This window comes from Phodopus roborovskii, unplaced genomic scaffold (genome assembly GCF_943737965.1).
Source record: "Phodopus roborovskii unplaced genomic scaffold, PHOROB, whole genome shotgun sequence".
In the NCBI taxonomy this organism is placed as follows: Eukaryota; Metazoa; Chordata; class Mammalia; order Rodentia; family Cricetidae; genus Phodopus; species Phodopus roborovskii.
The window spans coordinates 12,442,012-12,465,267 of record NW_026125278.1 but is presented as its reverse complement, the minus strand read 5'-3'; the positions used below and the strand labels follow the sequence as shown (position 1 = coordinate 12,465,267).

Here is a 23,256-nt window from a genome sequence, read left to right as displayed (position 1 = left end):
ACAGCCTGAGTTATCTTCCTGAGGGAGAGGGAAATAACCCGTAGAGAAGTTGCCTCTAAAGCTGGAGAACATTCGGTGCTTCCCGGGCGCAACAGTAGAATATAAATTATGTCCATCACCCGGGGCCTCGGTGGAAACCTTGTTGTGGTTTGAGAAGAGCCTTATTTTGCCTCCCTTGGTGGAAATAGCGAGCTGCCTTCTTTTGTGGTTCACCTCGGGATTACACAGATCTGTTCCTTTGAGGACCTTCAGTTACAGGGAAGTGTGTCAGAGCACAGTTTTGTGTTGGCTCTTGCAGAATTATTTCCTGACATTAACGTCTTTATGCAGCCCCATATTAAGTTTTATGCTTCGATATAATGCCACCAGGTAGAAAGCAAAGCAGATGCCACATCCCAAACCCGGAGAGAGCCAGAGCCAAGCAATGGGTTACCACACCCGTGGTTTCTTGCGCCATTCCTTCCCATGCACGATTTACACACAGCTCCTGGAAGGTGCAGCAGCTGTGTAGCTTTATGGGGGTGGAGGGAGGGAAATGGAGAAGGAAGCCTGGCTCAGCTGAACAGTGTGGATTTCTCTCTAGAACAATCTTCGACGTTCTTGGCACAGAGGGGTAGCTCCACAAAGATGGCAGCAGCTTGCTTAATCACTGCAGAGACGGGGGAGAAATTAAAATACATTCTTTTCTTTGTCAAGCCATAAAAACAACGCCAGCAGGTTGTTAATGTGTCTTTTGTACCTTTCACGTGAAGGACCCCAAAGAACATGGAGGAGAGTAAAGGCAGAGTCTATTCCCCTGTGGTGTCATTTTACACGGAGAAGCTTCCAAAGCGCAAACTCTATAAAGACCACCGGGGAGACGGGAAGGAGAATGTGGCGGCAAAGGGAAGGGCCTGTCTCTGGGGCTCTGTCCAGTGTGCTTTGTTCTGTTCATTCAAAGTGGGTGACAAAGGCAAAGACCTCATTTGTTCCAACACTAAAGTAGGGAATTAGCAATCATCGAGCCACTAATTGTCCTATAATTTGTTGAAGGTGCATGAGGGCCCTGTCTCACCATTTTAGGATGGGGTTGTCCCAGCTGAACTGAAGAGACCCTCAGAGCGGTGTGAAACAACGCTTTTAATAATTTAGGCTGGCTGGATTCAAACACGAGGGTTTTTGTTCTTTCTTTTTTTCTAAAATATTTACGGAGACTCCTGTTTTTGTTTGACGCGGACAAGTTTCATTTTAGGTTCCAAGTTGTCAGTGAAGATTCATACCCAGGACGGGGCTGTGGTAGAGAGAGGGTGAGAGCTCTTACCTTGTCTCCTCCCTGGGCATCTCTGCCAGCTGCTAGGGTGTGGAGTTAGTGGGGTTGGTCAAATTTCTCTTAGTTTTGTGGTGACCTTTTCTAATCCCAACTGTTTCATAATTTAATGTATTGACCTTTGTTTTCCACTGAGCGATCTTAGTGATGAACGCAGAGATTTAATGACTGGAAGTAGCTGACAGGTGACCTTTTGTCCGTGACCAATCCTTTTTTGCGGGGGAAACCACACTGTTTTGTAGATTTTATTTCACAGATTTTAATTGTCTATAAGCTTGTTCGGAGGGAAGAGAGTAAAGGTTAAATATTTCATTCTTCTTACTGATTAAAATGTAAAAAGGTTGGCAGTTGTCCCAATAGATCATTCAAAAAGGGTAGAGCAATATGCCAGGTTCACACTGGGTGAGGATGGGGGGAACATTCCAGAAGGGCTGGTGAGGAAGAGGATGAAAGGTGACCAGGACAGTGAGCTGTCCCACCCACTGTGTGAAGCAAGCAATTGTGCCCTGTGTGTGCACACTGCTGTGCAGGGGGCGGGCAGGCAGGGGCCCAGGTGGGGGCAGGCGGGACGGGGGAGCAGAAGGGTCAACTAAGAGGAAAGCCACGCTCTCCAGGTAAAACAGCAACCAGGGCAAGGAACCTATTAGTTTTAGTCTTCCCTCCCTCCCCCTTCTCCCCTCTCTCTTCACTCCCTCCCTGCCTGCCTCTCTCCCTCCCTCCCTTCTTTACCTTCCTCCTTATTCCCTCCTTTCCTAAATCCCATTGTCTCCCTCCCCCTTCCCTTCTCTTCCTTTCCAGTCTTCCTTTCTAACCAAGCAAGGGCTCATTTGGAAACACAGTGGTAAAGTGACTTTTGGTCTCCATAGTGATATTTGCCTAGGCCCAGGGAACGGAAGCTGACTATTAGAACACGATAGACTCTCACAAAGATGAGCAGGAGCGTGTCCACCTGGCCCCCTCATCCTACCCAGAGCGTGGGCCTTTCACAGGGGGTCAGGTCTGTCTCCTACACGTGCTGAACACAGAGCTCATTTTTGTGCCTGTCAAATGCTCATGCTGACAATACAGAAATGAAAATGGAAACATATGGCTGCACTGTAAGGACACATGAAGATGTGTCCGGAGGAGAGAGTGACTTCTGAGTTAGAGGTCACCTTGACCTTAGCAACCATGCTTTCCTGAACTGGGTGCACTAAGGGCAGCATTGGGAGGCGGGGTTGGGGGGGGTCCACCCTCGTGATGCGCACTGGCTTCCAGCGACATCATCTGTTGTGGGGTGTTTTGAATTTCATTTTGTTTTGTTTTCTCCGAGACATTGATAGTACTCATCTACTGTTAGAAGAAAAAGATACAACTCACTGCGATTTTGAAATAGATAGTTTGAAAGCAAATTGAGTAAAGGACCATCCAAAACATAATAAAATTGCTCATGACAAGTTGATACCGGACGAAAGATTTAGCCATATGGGATAAGGAACTTTTTAAGGGAGGAAATCCACCTAGGCATTTTTGACATTCAAGAGCTATTGCTAGAAGGAAGATGTTGTTCCTTTGTCCCAGGATCCCCAGGGCAGTGATGGAAAGAGGAGACACAGATCACCACAGTCTCACTTCTTAAAAACATTAATTTCTATGTTTGTGTATATCTGTGTGTGCACTTGGGAGTATATGTCTACATGTACATGTTGGAAAGTATGCATTCTTGTGTTTGTGTATGCATGTGGACACCAAATGTCAGCCTTGGGTGGTGTTCTTAGGAACTGTCCAAATCCATCTCCTAGTCTCCGATTGGCTTGGAACTTACCAAGTATTCCAGGCCCACTGTGGAGCCCAGGGTTCTAGCTCAGTCTATCTCCTTGGCATTGGCATTAGAGCATACGTCTCCAACCCTACATTGTTATTGTCTGTGTGGCTCCAAGGGAACCAACTCAGTTCCTCATGCTCACATTGCCAGCTAAGTTAGCTCCCCATCCCTGTAGGTAATTTTAACACAATGCTAAATAACACTTCAAGTGTTTGCATATATGCATGTGAAGGTTATTGCATATATAATTGCTATGTTAATTATATTAACATATTAATGCATTTTGTTTTGTTTTGTTTTTCAAGACATGATTTCTGTGTGTAGCTTTTGGAGCCTGTCTTGGAACTGGCCTGGAACTCACAGAGATCCACCTGGCTCCGCCTCCCAAGTGCTGGGATTAAAGATGTGTGCCACTATTGCCCGGCTTAATGCTTCATTTCTTCATGCTGCTGTGAGCCTACCTCATGACACACGGCATGTGCTACTCATTTTAGCCTGACAGTATCCATTGGACATCGTTTATCTTAATTTATTCAACTGTACAATGAAAATGAAAATAAACTAAATAAAATCTGTTTTGAGGGTACATGTCTTGAATCCCAGCCTTTAGGAGTCAGAGGTAGGAGGATTTCTCTGAGTTTGAGAGAATCTGGTCTCTGTAGAGAGTTTGGGGCCAGCAAAGCCTAAGTAGCAAATCTTTGTCTCAAAACAAAACGTCTCTTTTGAAATCCAGGAATAGTAACTCAAGCCTATTTTATAAGACCCCAGAAACAGAGGCAGGAGGATCACTGTAAGTTCAAGGCCAGCTACATCTGCATAGTGAGTTCCCAGTAAGCCAGAGCTACATAGCAATTTGCTGCCTGTAAGGAGTAAGGTTTTTCCTCCCGCAGTTGGTCTTGTCCCCTTACCGCGCCAGCTCCAAATAATGCATAGAGACTTTGTATTTGATATAATGTTGTTGGCCAGTTACTTGTTTTTTATAGGCTATCTCTGTCTTAAGTATCAATCCATTTTTATTTATCTGTATTTTTAAGTTGTTTTATTTTACCAGAGAGAGGCTGTCGGCGTTTTGCTGTCTTTCATTTTGACTTCTTTTTTATTACTTTCTATTTTTTCCTTGTCTCCTAGTCCCGCCTATCTTGCTTTCCTATTGGCCAACAGTGCTTTATTCATTAACCAGTATGAGAAACATGTATACAGAATTACATCTCCCATCATCTCCTCTTTTTTGTCTAAATAAAAAGAAGGATTTTAACCTTAACAAAGCAAAATATATCACACAACAGTTAACAAATAAGAATCACAGTTAACAATATTTAGTTCATTAACATTTAGTAACCTTTAAGAAAATATTTCATCATCTACTTTATCTTTGTGAGTCTAAAGTCTATGTAACTTATCTTTAATCTTAACTAAGGAAAACTATAACCATAACTATTTGTCTTTAACTTTTTAAAGACCATAGAAGGATAATATATAAACTCTAGAAATGACAGAGACAACTCACTGCCTGGTCAGTCACCTGAAGTTTTTCTGTAATATTCCACCTTTATCCCATAGGCCATAGGGTGTCTAGCTGACTCTTCAGCAAAGCAGGAAACTTTAAACTGTCTTTTTGTATTGGCAGTTTGTCAGTCACTTTTCTCTGTGTCCTGCATACTGTCTCGCAGACTCTTCCATGAAGCAGGAACTCTGTAGCAATGTCCATCTTGAATCAGCAGTCACTTTTCTGTGGGTCCTGCATGTCCAGTTTATACAGCATAAAGTCAAACAGTCCAGACAAGAGCAGTATCTTGTCCAAATGGCTAGTCTTGCCATATTGGAAGTAAACTTTATAACGAGTTTCTTCAATGTCTTTGAAAGGTTTGAAGAATTCCTAATTATCTCAAATACATGTCTGTATATCTAGAAATCTTAACTATAAGATCTGACTATCATAGGTACTATCTATAATCTGTATTGAATTATACATTACATTTCTAAACAATACCTAAACAAGAGGAGAAATATACATATCACAAAATTGACCTTAAATTGTATCAATAAATGAAAATCCATTCCAAAACAAAGTAATCATATCTATATCAGCTGCCCAAGAAAATAACAAATAAACAAATGAAAACGTCTATCTTGAACGCCAGGCTTGATTACAATATTGAAAAGAAGGCCTTGGACCATTGCAGCTGTCAGTCACAGCCAATATGGGCAGCTGTCCATCTGTTTCTCTTTCAGGCTTGCTTCCCCTTGGGCTTCCTCCCCATCCTGTGCCCCAAACAACAATCCAGAGCTTCTCTTCCTAGTAGGAAATGAAATGTCAGGAATCATTTTGGTGGGAGATGTCTTACTTCTTGAGGTCTGCCCTTAGGCTTCTGATGTGGCCTGGGATGGATGGAAGCTGACCCTTTGACTACAGAACTTATCCTCATATATCAGAGCTGTGTACCCTGATTAGGGCTTCAAGTATGACCTGTCATTCAGTGTACCTGTGCAGGGTAGCTACTACATGGAAAAATCATTTGGTTGTCCAATAGATGTCACCAAATTTTTAACTGTTCCCCAACTCAGTGTTTATAGCTCAGTTTGATAGCTTGGAGCTGGTGTGATTTTGAAAAGGAGGACATACTCAAAAACAGATAAAGAGTTGTTGCCGTTTCCTCAGTCCATATTTTTAGATGGCGAACAAAATGAAAACAAAATGAATTGTTTGGCACCATGTGGTTTGCTGCAAGAGTCTTGATTGCACTGTGACACCCCACCACTGTTAATAAAGTTCACCTTGAGTCAGGGGACAGAGCTAGTGGCTAACTGGCCACAATTGGTCACAGAGAAGCCAATGATTTGGATAGACAAGAGACATGGAATGGAACCTGGAGACTTGAGTTTGGGCGCTTTCTTTTTGGTTTGGGGGTGACTGTCTCTTGCTGGGTCTCTGGACCAAAAGCAGGGTCAGCTGGTTGCGTCTCTGCTCCTCTGATCTAGAAGGTTCGCACCCCTACTTCTGACTTCCAAATCTTTGTTGGTAAATAGAACTATAGAGCTTAGTTTAGTCTTTCAGACCTTAGCATGGCAGAGCCAGGGCTGGGAGGCTGGGAGGCCCTCCAGGCTGCAGGCTGAGTGGCCCCGAGGTGTTGACTGCAGGGCCTGAGGCCAGGAGTTGCACGGGCAGCTGCTAAGCTGACAGAGAGACATCCGTGATTTTCTTTGTGAGCGTGTGTGCGAGTGCATGCGCATGGATAAACATAGAGGTCAAAGGACGACTTCCAGTGTCATTTCTCACACAGTTTCTACCTTTTCTGAGACACAGGGTCCCTCACTTGCCCGAAGCTTACCAGGTGGGCTCCGCCTCTGGCCAGTGAGTTTTGTGGATCAGCCTGGGTTTGTGTTCTCAGTTACGGGTGTGTGTCACCATGCCCAGCAATTTTAATCTCTTACATTGACCCTGGAATACCAAACTGTAAGCAACCACTTTACCCCTCCCGCATTTGTAGGTTTCCTTTAACAGAGGTATAGCTGCCAGAAAGCGGTCCCTGAAATCAGCCTGTGTTCCTCTCCCACGCAAAAGGTTTAAAATGTTTTCATACGGGGGATGCTATTTTTAATGAAAATAAAAAAAAAAATAGAGACAATTCAACTTAAATGGAGAATTTGAAATTTAGGTGGAGATTGGTGAATTGGACCAAATCAGTCTTAACTGAGATCTCAAGAAACCCAGGCCCGCAATCCAAGAAGACAGAGTCACTGTTTAGTGAGGCAGAATGAAGTAATACATTTGTTCTCAAGGCTCCCAAATCAAATATAAATGGGCACAAGGAACAGCAATGCAATTAACAAAGTTGGGATCAAAAGACGCGGGGACAAAGGTAATAAAAAATGGGGGTAACCAGGTGAGCCAGGTGGTGGCCAGATCAAGCGTGTACTCTTACCTTTGGGCGAGGCTCCTAGTAATTGATGTTTCCTTCAAGCACATGGATGCATCCTTGGAAGCATGGCCAAGTCTTCTGACAGTTTGGAGATTCTGGTTGTAGTTTGGAAGGTTTTTGTCTATCAGCCTTGCTCTTCCGCCATACTTAGAAATAGTTCGGGAAGCTCTGACCAATAGCACTCTGAGCATGCCCACTGTGTCCCCATGCCTTGTCCAGGAAGTCAAAGAGCTAGACAGGATTGTGACCAGTAATGCACCTTCCGGGGCCTCTGAAGACTTTAGTGATGGTGGCAGTGTCCTTCAGTAAACAGTGAATAGAAGTGGGCAGTTCAAGTGTCGTCACCACCAAAGACACTGCACTGGAAGCCCTCTTCCCCATCATGTATTTTTCACACAAACAACAGCCTGTTGTCCTCACTGTTGGCCCTTTGCGTTGCTAGTCAGCTGTTGACCTCATAATCTGCACAGCTGTGGCTTCCCCGAGTTGTCATGGAACAGATTGGGATGTCTTAATGGATCACTTTCAGAGGTTACAATTGTCAAGTGAGACCAGCCTGCTGATTCCTATTAGCTAAATTAAGCTGTGTTACAGCAGAAATGGCTAATTCATTATAATGGCTGGGAAATCCAATGCAAGTCGTCACATCTTACAGAACATATCCGAGGCTTTTCTTTCTGATTTTTTGTTATGTGAATGCTGTGCCCCAAATACAGCTTTATTACCTATTTAAGGACCTTGCTGGAATGGTCAGTGGGGTGTAATCTTGTTGCACATATGCATGATGGTGATGACTCAGAGCAAACCATGCAATCCATGGTTTATAATAGGCATTGATGTACATGATTCAGGATGAGCTTGGAGGACGTGGATGTGGCGAATTGATGTTAAGCCCTACCTAAAGTTACAAGATTTCACTCTTCCATGTTGTCTGAAAATATGTAGGCTTCTAATTGACAAGGTAATGCCTTAGAGGACACCTGATGTTATGAGTAAGGTTTTACCTTGCTGGTCTGGTCCCATCACCGCACCTGCCCCCAATAACACACAGAGACTCTGTATTTGATATAAATGCTGTTGGCCAGTTACTAGTTTTTTATTGGCTAGCTCTGTCTTTAGTATTAACCGGTTTCTATTAATCTAAGTATTTCCACATGGTCTTATCTTACTGGAGAGAGAGACTGGCATCCTACCCTGTAGGTCCTCCATCTTGGAACTCCTCCCTACTCCTTCCTCTCTCCTCGTAGTCTCCTAGTCCCGCCTATCTTGCTTTCCTATTGGCCAACAGTGCTTATTCATTAACCAATATGAGAAACATATTTACAGAATGACATTTTCCATCAACCTGACCCTAAAAGTCACTCCATTTTGCCTTCGTTTAATAGTCTTTGTGATAGAACTGGCCTAGAAACCCCATGGTCAAGTGTCTTAATGTACTCATCCACTTGGGGCAGACCTCTTGTACCATGGAGTCTGGCCTATTGGCTGTTTACTACAGTTCACCAGGGTGATATACAATTTCTTCATCACAATGTTGTTTGTTTAATAGTGCAACAGGTATCCCAGACTAACCTCCAATTCTGTAGGTCACCGAGGATGACCTTGAGCTCTTGATCCTCCTGCCTCTACTTCTCAATTGCTTGGGTTACAGGCATCCATCACCATGCCTGATGATCACAGAGGTATTTCTTTTAAAGGTTGATCCATTTTTATTGTATAGGAGCATTGTGTATTGAGGAAGTATACTGTGTGCATACTTAGTGCTGAGAGAGGCTAGAATCAGGTGCAGGATCCACTAGAACTGGAGTTACACATGGTTGTGAGCCGCCTTGTGGATGCTGGACCCTGACTCACCACTCTGTGTAAGAGCAGGAAGTACTTGGCAGCACTGAACCCTTTGTCCAGCCAGTATTCTAAGGCATCTTACATATGCACCCAAGTAGCTCCAACAGGTTGTGTTTTTTCTAATTCTTAGTTTTGACAACTCACACAGATGCCTTTGCCAGATGTGTATGCATCGCAAGAGTAAATAGAAAAGAAAGGAAACAAGTTTAAGCTAACACAATAACTGTTGGCTCCAGAATACTCCAGGAATCATAAAGACATTTATCGAAGTATTTTTTTTTATAGTAGAAAGTAAATCGTAAATTAGCTGGATGCCCAGCAGTAGGCAAATAGATACATTATGGCATATCTATATAATTGAACAAAGAGCAGGCATTAAAGTTTTCTCCAAGGATTATTTACTGATATGGGAAAGGTCAACACAAAAACCAAAGGCACTGAATTTGTAGGCGTTTTTCAACCTGTCTACAGTAGCCTGTGTCAAAAGAGGAAAATGTGGTGAACTATGGAGCACTGGAGTTTCTTTGATAGCCGTCATTGTCATAGAAATCAAATAGTATCATATTTTATTTCATTTGAAATTATGGGTCTAAGTTTAAAAAGAACTCATCATTGAGAGTGAAAACGAATGACTATTTTTCCACATAACCTTAGACTAGCACAGGGATACAGAAAGTAAGCAGTTTTCAACAGCATTTGCTTTTCTAATGGAAGACCTAGTCTACCACCTTGGTAACCTGCAGCAGTGACTGCAGGATAGCCTTGCATGGGAGATGACTCCATACTCAGGACATTCTGGTTCCTCGAGAGCGTGTTTGACACCTCTCTTCGCTTTTCTCTCTTTCAGCCTTTGCAGCTGGACTGTGGCCACTGTGCCATAGTGTCGAATTCAGGTCAGATGGCTGGACAGAAGGTGGGCGAGGAGATAGACCACTCTTCCTGCATTTGGAGAATGAACAATGCTCCCACCAAGGGTTTTGAGGAGGACGTTGGCCATGTGACGATGGTACGGGTCGTGTCGCATACCAGCGTGCCTCTTTTGCTGAAAAACCCTGACTATTTTTTCAAGGAGGCAAGCGCCACCATTTATGTTATTTGGGGTCCTTTCCGCAACATGAGGAAGGATGGAAACGGCATTGTCTACAACATGCTGAAAAAGACAGTTGATCAGTATCCGAATGCACAGATTTATGTGACCACAGAGCAGCGGATGAGTTACTGCGATGGAGTCTTTAAGGAGGAAACTGGGAAAGACAGGTGAGTCCTCTCTGAAACAGCCTCGTTGCCTTTAATTGTCTTTTATGGCGAATCTTTGCTGGGTCCCTCTGCCAGCTACGAAATGAACAGAGTTATTTTTTAAAGCAACTGCTTCCTGGTTTTGATTATTATGATTACTGTGAGAGGCGACAGCGAGGCCCCATTAATTCCGCCTACACTGCCTTCTGGTAGCTTCGTTTTAATAGGTTTGGAGCTCCGAGAAATGATAGATGGTTCTCCAAAATGTCTTTTGATCTCTTCCTATGTAGCTCAATTTGTTATTGATTAAATTGGATTTTTGGCTAAAAGAGGACGTCTTCACATTCTGTTTCAAAACAGAAATACTCAGGCATCTTAACCCTTCTTAACTGGGAACTGTGTCTCCCTCCACCTCCCCGACAGCAGAGGCAGGATGGACTATTGATCCTCTAGTATGATTGCACGGGTTCTTGCATACCAATAGCGTGTGATCTTGAATACTACACTACACAAAGTACCATATTGCATTACTGAAAATCATTAGCACTTGGATTCTTAAAGAGAGATGAGGTATAAACATCCTTTGCTCAATTATTCAGACCCCAGCCAACCTGTCTTGGTTGTATGCACTTTGCTGTCCCATTCCATAAAGCCCCGCCCCGCCTTGCAGATTCTCCTCTTCCTCTTCCTCTTCCTCATGTCCCACTTCCTCTCCTGGCTCCTTCACAGTCCTCACCACTCAGGCAACCCTGCCTCTTTAGAAAGACAACCAGAACAAGTGAGGGACACGGAGTCACAAACCGATCAATCTTGGTGGATATTCGGCGCTAATAAAGAATTGCTGAAGAAGATCTGGGAACCTGTGCTTGAAGTTTTAAATTATATGTGAATTTTGCTTATTTGTGCAATACTATGAATAAATTGAGCTTCAACTGTAATTGCAGGACTAACACTCTGATTTCCTTAAAATGCCTGCCTGTCTTTTATTGCTCAATATTATCGAATAGATAGTTGTAACTATTGTTCGATTGGTTGAGGAGAGTTGGGATTTGTGGTCTCCGGTGTAATTTCAGTGTTCATCTTGAGCGAATGGCTGTGGCAGGGGATTTTTCGTGGTCTTTTTTTAAGCTAAATACCCCGCCACACTTCCACCCTCAAGAGAGCCTTTTTAAAAACCTTTTTAATAAACTTCCTGTATTATATTTTATCACATACATACATGTGCACACACACACACACATATACACAGAGACAAACACAAATGCAAATATACAGACATACCCACTCAGGAGGACCAATGAACCTATTGATAGTATGGGCTGATTTTCACTTAGCATTTTCTACTTCTGAGTCCCTAAAATACATCTTCACCTAAAATGCAAGGCAGAACAACACTATAATGTGAGTCACTCTTCTGCAGGATGAACCTCAAAAGTTAGATCTAAATTGGTGTAGCATAAGCTATCCAAAGAGGCAGGGAACTGGTTGGCAGGAATCGCACTAACATGTAGCTCCATTCTGTATGAATCTGGCCATTCTCCTGGGGCTCCAGAAACCTCTGGTCTCTCTCTAGCCCTGAGCAATGCAATTAATTAGATGTATTTGGTGCTTCATTAGAGCTATCCCTTAGGGTACCCCTCAGTTACAACGATGAGCCCGAGGATCATTTGGGGGTATCAGAGAAGAGCTTAGTGTGGTATTTGCTCATGGTGCTTGATTCACATTGGCTTTTTCCTGTGAGCGTTCTTTGAGTCAGCAGCATCACAGAGGCATGGTTGTAGAGTTGATTAGAGGACAGCACTGGGGCGTTGTTTTCTATGTCTGTGACAAGTAAAGCTGCTTATATTGTGTCAGTGTGGCTGTCTTGGTAAAAGTGGTTTGCAGGTATCTGCCAAACCTGCAGTCCTTTTGAAGGTCAGATGATTTCCTGGCTCATTTTTACCTCCTTTGTTCCTTTTCCACTATTATTCCTTTCCACTGTTATTTCTCTGGCTACTGCAGGCAGGAGAATTAAAGCATATATGTCCTTTAGAACTCTACATACGGGATGACAGTAGGGTGTTACTGGTCTGCCTCAAAGACTTCTGACCTCAGCTATGATCTAAATTTAGCCTTTCTTTTGCCGAATGCAATGATTTTCCATGGTTATCTGGCACACAAGGGACAAATTTCAGACAGCACCTCTGGATGTTTGTTATATCCTCACGTAGACACACATGGAAGCTGGAGGCGGGAGTCTCGTAGACACATGGAAGCTGGAGGCGGGAATCACGTAGACACTCATGGAAGCTGGAGGCGGGAGTCACGTAGACACACATGGAAGCTGCAGGCGGGAATCACGTAGACACACATGGAAGCTGGAGGCGGGAATCACGTAGACACACATGGAAGCTGGAGGCGGGAGTCCGCTGTTTTCCTCTGTCACTCTCTACCCTGTTGCGTGAGAAGGGATCTCTCATTTAGCCTGAAACTTCCCATGGCAGTTAAGCTGACTGGGCAGTGACCTGCCAGGGTCACTTCTGGGCTCACAGATGCTCAGAGCCCTGCCAAGCTTTCACACGTGTTTTGGGGATTTAAACTGAGTTTGGTTTTGCATCAAGGGTCCTTACACATTGAGCTATATTCACAGCCTGAACAATATCTTTGAAAGACTTGTTATAAGGAGGGTGTCACCTTCACGCAGCAGAGCCTGGCATCTCACCATCTCTGTGGAGCCTGTCCTCAGCTTGAGGAATTACTAACTTGGCTTAGTTCGTCTGAACCCCACACACATTCTCCTTCCCAAGCATTGCTTCACCTCAGACTTCACCGTATCCCGTGCTTCAACACCTTACTGTGTATTTTCAAAAGACTAAAGGGAAACGCTACATCCTGCATGGAATGCAAGCACTTACATGCACACCATTACATGTTTCCTTGGCTTGCGATGGTCAGCACTTGTCTTGTACATATATTTTACATAGTGCTTTGATTCAGGATTAGCATATGGTCCTTCAAGCAGTATAATCGAGTGGTGTATTTCCTATGTGTGTACTTACCCATACAGCTGTTTCTCTGACCACTTCTCATTGAAGAAAGCTAGCCACGTGGGTTTTCTACCATATAATTAGTTTTATCAACTTCTCTTCATGTTATTTCTTCTACATTAGGTTTTATGTATTGAGACTGACTGGATTCAGATCCAATGACTATTTTTTTTTGCCAAGAGCATCATGTGATACTTTTAAAGAAAAAATATCCTACATTTTTATTTTTTTATGGTAGAAACCACTAGTGATAACTGTCTAGAGGAAGGGTATTAGGGTTGCAAAATGGTGGTGTTTTTCCTTATCTTTCAATTGCTGGCATACTTTCTAGAGAGAAACTTTCCTGATTCGGTTACCGTCAGACAGAAGACTGGCTGGCTCTGGCGCAATAGTTCCTTGCATCCTCTGAATTGACTCTCATGTTCATAACTTCTAATGTTTACATACTAACAGTTGAGTGTACCTGAATTTTTGTAATTCAATTTATCATAAAGTATAACATATGCTCTGAAAGTCTTATTTTATAGTCTGTGGGAGCCTCTTCACATTGGATTTGCATGCTTTTGATGCTCAATAGGGATCATGGATAGCTTCCTCCCCTCTCTTTCCTTCTCTCCCTCCCTTTCTCTCTCTTTCTCTCTCTCCCTCCCTCTCCCTCCCTCCATTTCTCTCTCTTTCTCTCTCTCCCTCCCTCCCTCCCCCTCCCTCCCTCTTTTCCTTTCTCTTTCCCTCCCTCCCCCCTCCCATTGAGCATTTCAGCACTTATCTGTGGCCTCCTGTGGACCTGTTTCCAGACATTCTCCAAAGACCCTTGATTCTTCTAGTTATTAAAAGAACATAAACCATGGCACTGTGCGCTCCTTATTACAGTTTGGATCTTTGTTTCTTGGCCTTTGGAGTGGGCAGAGGTAGACTATGAAATTTATGCAGTTTATAAATAAGATAATGATGATCAAACTGAGTCTTTGAACTTGGGGCCACCATGCTTTTTGGCATGCCTGTCTTATATCTGTCTGTGTCTTCTTTCTGGCAGGCTGCCAATCAAAGTTCCCAACAACAGCATTGCAATTAATCATTTGCTTTATCTGGTAATACATAGTAAATGTTGAGACACAGCAAATCAGCGATGTGATCATCGCAAGCCTGTTGGGAATACTGCGCACCAAAGATGTTTCAGTGGCAGACATCCATGCCAAACATGCAAGGCTGCATTCACTGAAGACTTCATGGGTATGTCTCCCCCAAATTGTGGTTTCCTCCTAAGCAATGAGTGCGTGCTGTTTCATGCACACACAACTGCAGACAGAAGGGAGTAAGGGACAAGGGGTCTCCATTTAAGTTTCCTTTTGTTGTGAAGCTTTTTCACTGCATCCGCTTTTACTCTCAGAATTTATCAGCAAGTTCTCATTTTTGTCCCTGTGTGTGTTTGGCGAGGCTCACACTCATGCCCTTAGACCTGCCAGGCAAATACTGGACCACTGAGGAAACATCGCAGTCACCAGATCCCGCCGGAGAGGTCATGTCACTGCCAATTTACAGGCTGAACATGTTGATTCCACTGATATTTAAGCTGATTTTTCATAGAAACATTATTAGGTTTAGTTCCTCAAAGGAAAACAATGCTCGATTTCTTCCTTTTTCTTTCAATCGTCAAAGCTCATTTTCAAAACTACAGCTTTGGGCTAGTGAGATGGCTCTGTGGATAAAGCTGTTTGTCTCCACGTCAAAGACATAACTTTGATCTCTGGGACCCAAGTTGTGGAAGGAGAGAATGATTCTTGGAGATTGTTCTCTGATCTTCACATATTGTCCATGGTGCATTCGTGGACATGCACCCCAATGCACAGATAAACAAATGTTGGCTGAGCCGAGGATTTCCATTGCCCAGAGCTTTCTCTTGTTAAGGGACTCCGTGCTGAGGAATTGTGCAGTGTGGAAGCAGCGCTCACGTGCTTATGTTTCTTGGAGCCATCCTAGACCAACCCTTATGTATAGTGGAATAGTATTCAAGCCAAATGAGAATTAATTTGCTCTCATATCAGTTACTGTCTAAAACTTCAGCTTGTGAGTCAGTATGGCCTGTGGGCAACGCAGAAGCTGGCACAGAGGACATCCATTCATTCCCCAGAGGTATCTGATTATGGGACAGTGGCCACCCTTATGACTTTGCTCACCAAATGTAATTCTGATAAACAAGAATTATGAATTCTGTACATCTTCCCTCACTCCCAGAATTTGTAATTCAATTTATCATAAAGTATAGCGTGTGCCCTGAATGTCTTATTTTGTAGTCTGTGGGACTATAAGGTTTTTGTATTCAAAATACCCTGACCAAAATCCCTCTTTGTTTCCTCTTTGAATGATGGGTATTCATGAAAAAAACTTTGTCATGCTAGCAGCCAACGTTTACCCTAATGCATCTTAAGATAGAATCCCCCGGGAGGTGCTGCTGGGCTGACAGCAACACATGGTGCCCCTCCCCCTGAAGGATGACAGTGTGTGCCTGGCATGCAGACACGGGGGGGGGGGTTAGTAACTTCCCGGAAGGCCACAGGCAGGCTGTGAATGCCATTCTGCACCCTCTGGCAGGTAGGCAATTGCAGCTTGCTTCTCACTTCAGAAACGTGTTGGCAGATGTACCCACATTATTTAATTAACTAATAATTGAGAAAGCTATAGTCACTATTAAAAGAGCAAAGCTAATTCTAGGCTGATAGAGGACTCTGAGCTGCCCTAAATAGGTCGTAATTAGCTGGCAGCCATGTGCTTCCGCCTTTAGGGATGGGTGAAATTGACGAACATTAGCAACGAATGGAGTTGTGTTTCAGAATGCTCCTGCCTCAGGTGAAGAGGGGGAGAAAGGAGGGAGTCACTTTTAAGGATCACTTAGGATTCAGGAGACAAGGCAGCCATGGTCAGGAAGCTGGGAGGGTGTGAGACATTGATCGGTACATATCAACTTAATTGACTGATTCCTCTCTGCCAGAGAGCCCCATCGTCTGCACCCAGTCTCCAGGAGAGGAAGAGAAGCCAGGCCTGTGTCTGCTGGCTGTCATATGTGGTGACAGGGTCCTCATCTGCTCAGGGTCCTAAGGGCAGCATGGGTTAAACTCTTCCAGCTGGGTTGTTTCAGGAAGTTTCTTGTAGTTTGCAGCATTTTCAAAGTTGCTTCTCTCATTGCTGTTGGCTCACATCCCCCAGGTTTGCAAACTCATAGTAGTTTCCAGGTTGAGGGGTTTCATGTCTCCTCTGAGGATCCGGAGTCCCCGTGAGCTGCCCCTGCCACGGCACAAGGCAAACAGCTTCAAAGGACACAGTATGGCAAGGAGGAAAGTCAAAACAAAGCATCTAAGGTCAAAGAAATGTGTCACATTCCCCCAAAGAAACGTTATCCGTGCGTGCGTGCCCACTCCGAAGACGAAGGTGTCCAGCTGTTCCTAAGTCAATAAATAGATCCTAAGCTCAGAACAATCCAGACAAAGAGAAAGTAGGCGAAGCAGAGCAGGCCTTGGAGCGAGCAAGGCAGTGTTAAAAATGGTGTGTCCTCTTTTTTGTGCTTTTGAAGACTGTCATTGCAAACACGCTCTCAGCGCTTTACCCCCGTGAGTGGAATTAATGGTCCTCCCCCAGCCGATTTATTTGGCAGGAACACTGAACTCATACAACCGTTGTGGGAAGACCTGTTGGACTCCTGGGTCACAAAAAGTATAATAAGGCACCCAGGACTCTGGCTTCATGCTAACAAGCATGCCGGCACAGAGAGCTGCCGTTTCCCATTATTAAGTGGCCTGGGTTAGGCTCCTCTGCAAAATCTGCAAACGCTAGAAACAAAAAGTCCCATAAAAAAAAATCCCATCCAAATGGCAGGGTAAGAGGGTTGCTGAGGATGCATAAGAATCACTACCCACTTGTGCGCATTTAAAACATGTGCGTGCGCACGCGCTCACGCACACAGGCACACACAGACACATGAGGAGATGAGCAGAGAGAGGAGCGTGTTGAGGGGAGAGAGGCTTCTGTCCAGAATGTCCTAGGGAACAGCTGCACGCCCAGAGCAATGGCTTCTGGACACGGCACAGGTAAGTGTCGCAGAAGAAGAATGCCTTCCGTGAAGAGCCGTGCGAGCCATGTCTACAACTGAGTGTTCCATACCAACCTCAAAGAGTATTTATTTGTAATTAGCTTTCTCGCCAGTTACTTCTCTCTTTCCGCAATCTGCATTTCTCCTGGCCATATATCTATTTGCTTATCTAATTACTTAGACTGTCCTTCTCTAATCAACACTAGTTCACCATTAAGAAAATTAGGATGTGTGAGCTAGAAGCAGACTCCGTCTGTGTGTCTTTTAAAAACGGAGTCATGGACTGAAGAGATAGATGGCTCAGTAGTTATTGTCCTGCTATCGGAGAGAACCTGAGTTCAATTCTCAGCACTCTCATCAGAATTCCCTGGACTGTCTGCTCCATGGGGGATCTGATACCTCTGACCTCTAGGGTAAACACCTCTGACCTCTAAGGTCAACACCTCTGACCTCTAGGGTAAACACCTCTGACCTCTAAGGTCACCTGCGCAACCATACACATAGCCCCATACACACACACACATGTGCACACATAATTTAAAGTGAGGTAAATCTTTTAAAACAATATACAGTCAGGGTTTTGTTTTGGTTTGATTTTTCTGCACTTAATCTCGTTAGGCTCATCTGTACTTGTAGAGTTCAGCTGCTTGAACAGCCACTCCAGAACACCTTGGGTTGCGGCCTGCCCGGGGTTGCGGCCTGCCCGGGGTTGCGGCCTGCCCGGGGTTGCGGCCGAGTACTGCAGTGGTGGATGCATCAAATGCTCTTCCGGAAACTCCTTTCTTCCTACTTAGAGAAATCCTGTCCTGTGAATTAGACTTTCTCGTGCAGCTTCTTTTTGTTTGTTTTGGTTTGGTTTGTTGTCGCTGAAGAAAGGGGTGGGTTCTCAGATCTGTATAGCACTTTACAGACTTGAGCGCACGTCCGTTTGGCTGTTAATTTCAGCAATCTGGAGCCACACTGTAGAGTTTGCATCTCAGTGAGAATCCAGGCCACCCCGATGGCCGATGTGAGGAGGCCACTTTGCATTGTGCTGTCTCCATTGCTTTTGGAAGGAGAGGCACCGCATACATAGGTAAGGAATAGCTGTGTCCCAAATAACCTTGGTGACCTGGAGTGTGATCTCAACTCTGTTCTATCCTAAATCAATCTGTGAGGGAGGCTTGGGGGCCCGAAGCACTCCAGGGCGTGTAGTCTGCTGCACCGCGTCATTTGCCCACCTCCTGGGGACAGTGCAGTGAAGGCTGGGGTTATGCCCATGTCAAGACTGATTCCATGTGGTTTTCCCTGTACCCTTCAGCTAAGGGCGGCCGGCTGCGTCGGGTCTCCCCGAGTTCCCTGCAGGGGCAGCTCACTCCCCCTGTGCTACTGTCTGCCTTTGTGCATCTGCAGAGAAGCTGCTTCTGCTGGTGGCCCTCTCTGCGTCACAGCACAGGCACAGGCCACACATCTCACCACTAAGTTAAGTACTGCCTCACTCATGAAGCCTTTTGCAACATGCCCACACACAGCACTTATCTCCCCCGAAAGCCCATAGCAATGTAGGCTTGCATTTGTTATGCAGACGATCACTCTATCGTGCACCATGGCTGCTAGTGTCTAAGCACATCAGGTAGTCTACAAACGCCTTGGGAGGGTACCCCTCTATGTATTTGTCTCCTCAAGCACCATGATAGACTGCTTGACCCTAATAACCATCCAGTAAATATTTAACAAGTGAATGAGTAAGAAAATGAAGGAACACAAACCCCACCCAGTTCTTTTGTGGGAGAGAGACGGCATAGTGGTAGAGAGCTTGCCTGGCATGTTCAAGGTCCTGGGTCCAGTGCTCATTGCTAAGGAAAACAACCTAAGAATCCCCTTGTTGTTTATGAAATGCTAGTGAATTTCAAAGCTGTTGTATGTTGTATAGATGGCTCACAGCAATGTTGAAGGGATAAATTGTAGGGCTGGATTCTGATAGAAAAGTTTCCTCAGGTCTATTCAAAGAGACCACTCCTGCTCTGCCTTAGCCAGAGGCTGCCAAATTTGTTACCTTTTCTAGGGTTTTCATGGCTGGGTGCTGGCTGGGTTTGTAATAAGTCACTGACAGATCCATTCTTCAAAGGAAAGATTCTATTTTAGTTTCTCATCAGTGGTAAAGCAGGTTCCAAAATTTCACTCACAATTCTCTTAGCTGTCAGTTGCTTCATGAACAGACCCAGTTGGAGAAGCTGAGCTCAAAAACACCCTTGATCCATGGGTAGAAAATATAACTTCCACCCCAGAGCCAAAACAAAAGACCAGAACAGAGGACCAAAACCTCTAGCAAAACTATCTGGCTTTTATTTTCCAACTATACATTCTAGTTTCCTTAATTGCACTCATGCACACACACACACACACACACACACACACACACACACACATTTTCTTCTTTGCCAGGAAAACTGCAGATTAGTATAGTGGAAATATTTTAAATTACTTCATGTTGAGCTTAAAGAAAAGAAAAAATGGCAACCATGTCTTCTAGCTGTCTGCATAAATGTCTGATGGGTTTCTGCTCCACACTTGAAGATAAATTATTGAAAACATTTTTTAATATAATTCAGATCATGCCCCTCTTTAGTCAAACCATGTGATAGCCCTCTGCTTCCATATGTTTAAATTTTTATTCATATTCTCACACCCCATTTTACTTATTTAATTTTAATTCAGTTTTTTTGAGACAAGTCTAAACAGGCATAGAACTTGCAAGATGAGTAAGATGCTCTTCAACTCTTGATCTTCCTGTTTCTGTGCCCCTCGTATGCAGCTCACCGCTGTCACCACCACGCTTGGTCCATGTGTCACTAAGACCAAGCCCTGTGCAAGATGCTGTTGTCCACAATTCCATCAGTGAGGCCACATCCTCAGCCAAGGTCATATTTTCTGAACACTTGCAATGCTCCTTGTGGGGACCCTGTCTCCTTTTTCCTCGCTGAGCTTTATATGTCTCACTTAACACCTTGCTCACTTTGCTTCATGACCCTAGACACCCGACGTGTTTATTTGGGTACCTTTGCCCTAGGATGCTGCCACCAGGATATGCTTCCTCCCATGTAGTGCATAAATAGTTGTTTGTCACCAGCTCAGTGAGTTGATCACAACATTTGAGGCAGAAATATGCACTTCATATTTCCAGCATGCTCAGCTCTTACCTTGTTCTACTTTTGCTAACTTTCCCTCATGAGCTTTTCAAATCTACTGTGTCCTATAACATATTTATTTACTTAATTGCTTATTCCTTTTGGGTATATGTCTCATGAGGATATGTGTTCTTTAGGGGAAGGGAAAGTTCTACTATTTTGTTCACTGATACAAACCAAGAACCTCAAATAGTGCAGGTTACATAGTAGATAATCAATATTTTGGGGGGGGTGAATGAACTAGGGGCACAAACCAATGAAGAGCTTTAGGAGGTCTTGCGAAACTTGTTTTATAGGGTCTTTCAAAATAGCTAGACAAGAAAGCAAGAGTTTTGGACTTTGAGGAAAAGCATCACACACATGCATAGAGTAGTGTGTTCTCTCATCCATCAGAAACGGCTAGTCTGGAAATAATAGGATTGGAGTTGAGACTGTTTTACCTGAGGAACTTTGCTGACTGCTTTTCATGCTTTAGTATATCATCTTGTAGGCAAAATGTAATTGACTAGATTGACCTGCTACCCAGTGAAGACAGCACAACTCTTTCTTACTTGAATTGGGAGATCAATGGTCTCAGGGTCGCCTGAGTTGCTGATTAAGCAATCTACAGATTCAATGCAATCTCCATTAAAATCCCACCACAATTGTTCACTGACCTTGAAAATAATCAACTTTATATGGAAAAACAAAAGACACAGGATAGCCAAAACAACCCTATACAATAAAAGAACTTCAGGAGGAATCACCATTCCTGACTTTAAGCTCTACTACAGAGCTATAGTTTTGAAAACAGCCTGGTATTGGCACAAAAACAGACAGGTAGACCAATGGAATTGAATTGAAAATCCTGATATTAACCCACACACCTATGAACATCTGATTTTCAAAAAACAGCTAAAAGAATACTATGGGGCAAAGACAGCATCTTCAACAAATGGTGCTGGCACAACTGGATGATGGTGTGTAGAAGACTGCAGATAGACCCATGTCTGTTGCCTTGCACAAAACTCAAGTCCAAATGGATCAAAGACCTCAACATCAATCCAGCCACACTGAACCTCTTAGAAGAGAAAGTAGGAGGTACCATTGAATGAATTGGTACATGAGACTGCTTCCTGAACATAACTCCAGGGGCACAGACACTGAGAGCAACAATTAATAAATGGACCTCTTCAAACTTAGAAGCTTCTGTAAGACAAAGGACACAGTCAACAAGACCAAACGGCAGCCCACGGACTGGGAAAAGATTTTCACCAATCCTATATCCGACAAAGGGTATTTCCAAAATATACAAAGAACTCAAGAAACTAGTCAACAAAACACCAAACAACCCTATTTAAAAAATGGGTACAGAACTGAAGAAAGAATTCTCAATAGAGGAAATCAAAAAGGCTGAAAGACACTTAAGAAAATGTTATTTCCTTAGCTATCAGAGAAATGCAAATCAAAACTACTTTGAGATACCATCTTACTCCTGCCAGAATGGCTAAAATTAGAAACACCAATGACAACTCATGCTGGAGAGGATGTGGAGAAAGGGGGACATTCCTCCACTGCTGGTGGGAGTGCAAATTTTTACAGCCATTTTGGAAACCAGTATGGCTGTTCCTCAGGAAAATGGGAATTAGTTTACCCGGCAATCCCCCTCTTAGGCATATACCCAAATGGTCCACATCAATGCAACAAAGACATCTGTTCAGCTATGTTCATAGCAGCATTATTTGTAATAGCAAGAACCTGGAAGCAGCCTAGATGCCCCTCAATTGAAGAATGGATAAAGAAGATGTGGCACATCTACACAGTGGAATACTACTCTGCAGAAAAAAAATAATGGAATCTTGAAGTTCACAGGCAAGTGGATGGAACTTGAAGAAACCATCCTGAATGACGTAACCCAGTCACAAAAAGAGGAACATGGTATGTACTCGCTCATATATGGATTTTAGACCTAGAGCAAAGGATCACCAGCCTGTAATTTACACCACCAGAGGAACTAGGATACAAGGTATATTCTAAGAGGTTCATATAAAGTCCCTCACAGAACTGGTAATGGACAAGTCCCCCAGAGCACAGGGGAAGTGGGGGTGGCAGTGAATGGAGAGAGAAGTAGGAGAAAGCGAGGGGGAGGAAAGGAAAACACATGCGACCAGGAAGATTGAGTCCGGGTAGGAATAGAAGACAGGAAAGAGAGAGAGAGAGAGAGAGAGAGAGAGAGAGAGAGAGAGAGAGAGAGAGAGAGAGAGAGAGAGAGAACATAAAAGAGGGAGCCATTATTGGCTTGAAGAGAAAACTGAACATAAAGAAAGGTCTAGAGACCTACAAGACTGCCACCAACTAACAATTTGAGCATCTGTGGAAAGGCTATCATAAATGCCCTTCCCAGACAGTGAGATCAACAACTAACTTATCCATGGAGCCCTCATCTAATGCCTGTTGGAAATAGAAGCAAACACCCATACATAAACACTAACTTAAACTAGAATCCAGATGCAGACAGAGAGGACAAGACCAGGTTTCAGAAACACATAGAGACAGTTGACCTGAACATTGAGGAGCAACAGGCCCCCAGACTGATAGCTGGGAAGCCAGCATGGGACTGACTCAGGCCCCCCTGAATATGGGTCTCAGCCAGAAGGACTGAGCAGTCTAAGAGACCTCAGACAGTGGAGCCAGGATGTATCCCTGGTGCACAAAAGGACCTTGCTGACACATCCCCCACAGAGGGATAACTGCCTTAACCTAGAGACAGGAGAGAAGCCCTAATCCTACTTCACATGACCTGTCAGATCTATATGACCCCAACTGGATCGCATTCCCCTATGTATGGAATTAGGGTGGGGGATGGGAGGGGAGGGTGGTTAGAGTGCATGT

The 23,256-nt window shown here is 44.0% G+C and overlaps 1 protein-coding gene across 1 annotated transcript in view; it reads left to right on the top strand.

The window, feature by feature from the left end:
• St6galnac3 (ST6 N-acetylgalactosaminide alpha-2,6-sialyltransferase 3) overlaps positions 1–23,256 on the top strand; it is a 474,031-nt gene that overhangs the window by 264,454 nt on the left and 186,321 nt on the right. Inside the window, exon 3 of the mRNA XM_051195601.1 lies at positions 9,723–10,132. Within this exon, the coding sequence (XP_051051558.1) occupies positions 9,723–10,132 (410 nt within the window). The remainder of the gene's footprint in view (positions 1–9,722; positions 10,133–23,256) is intronic.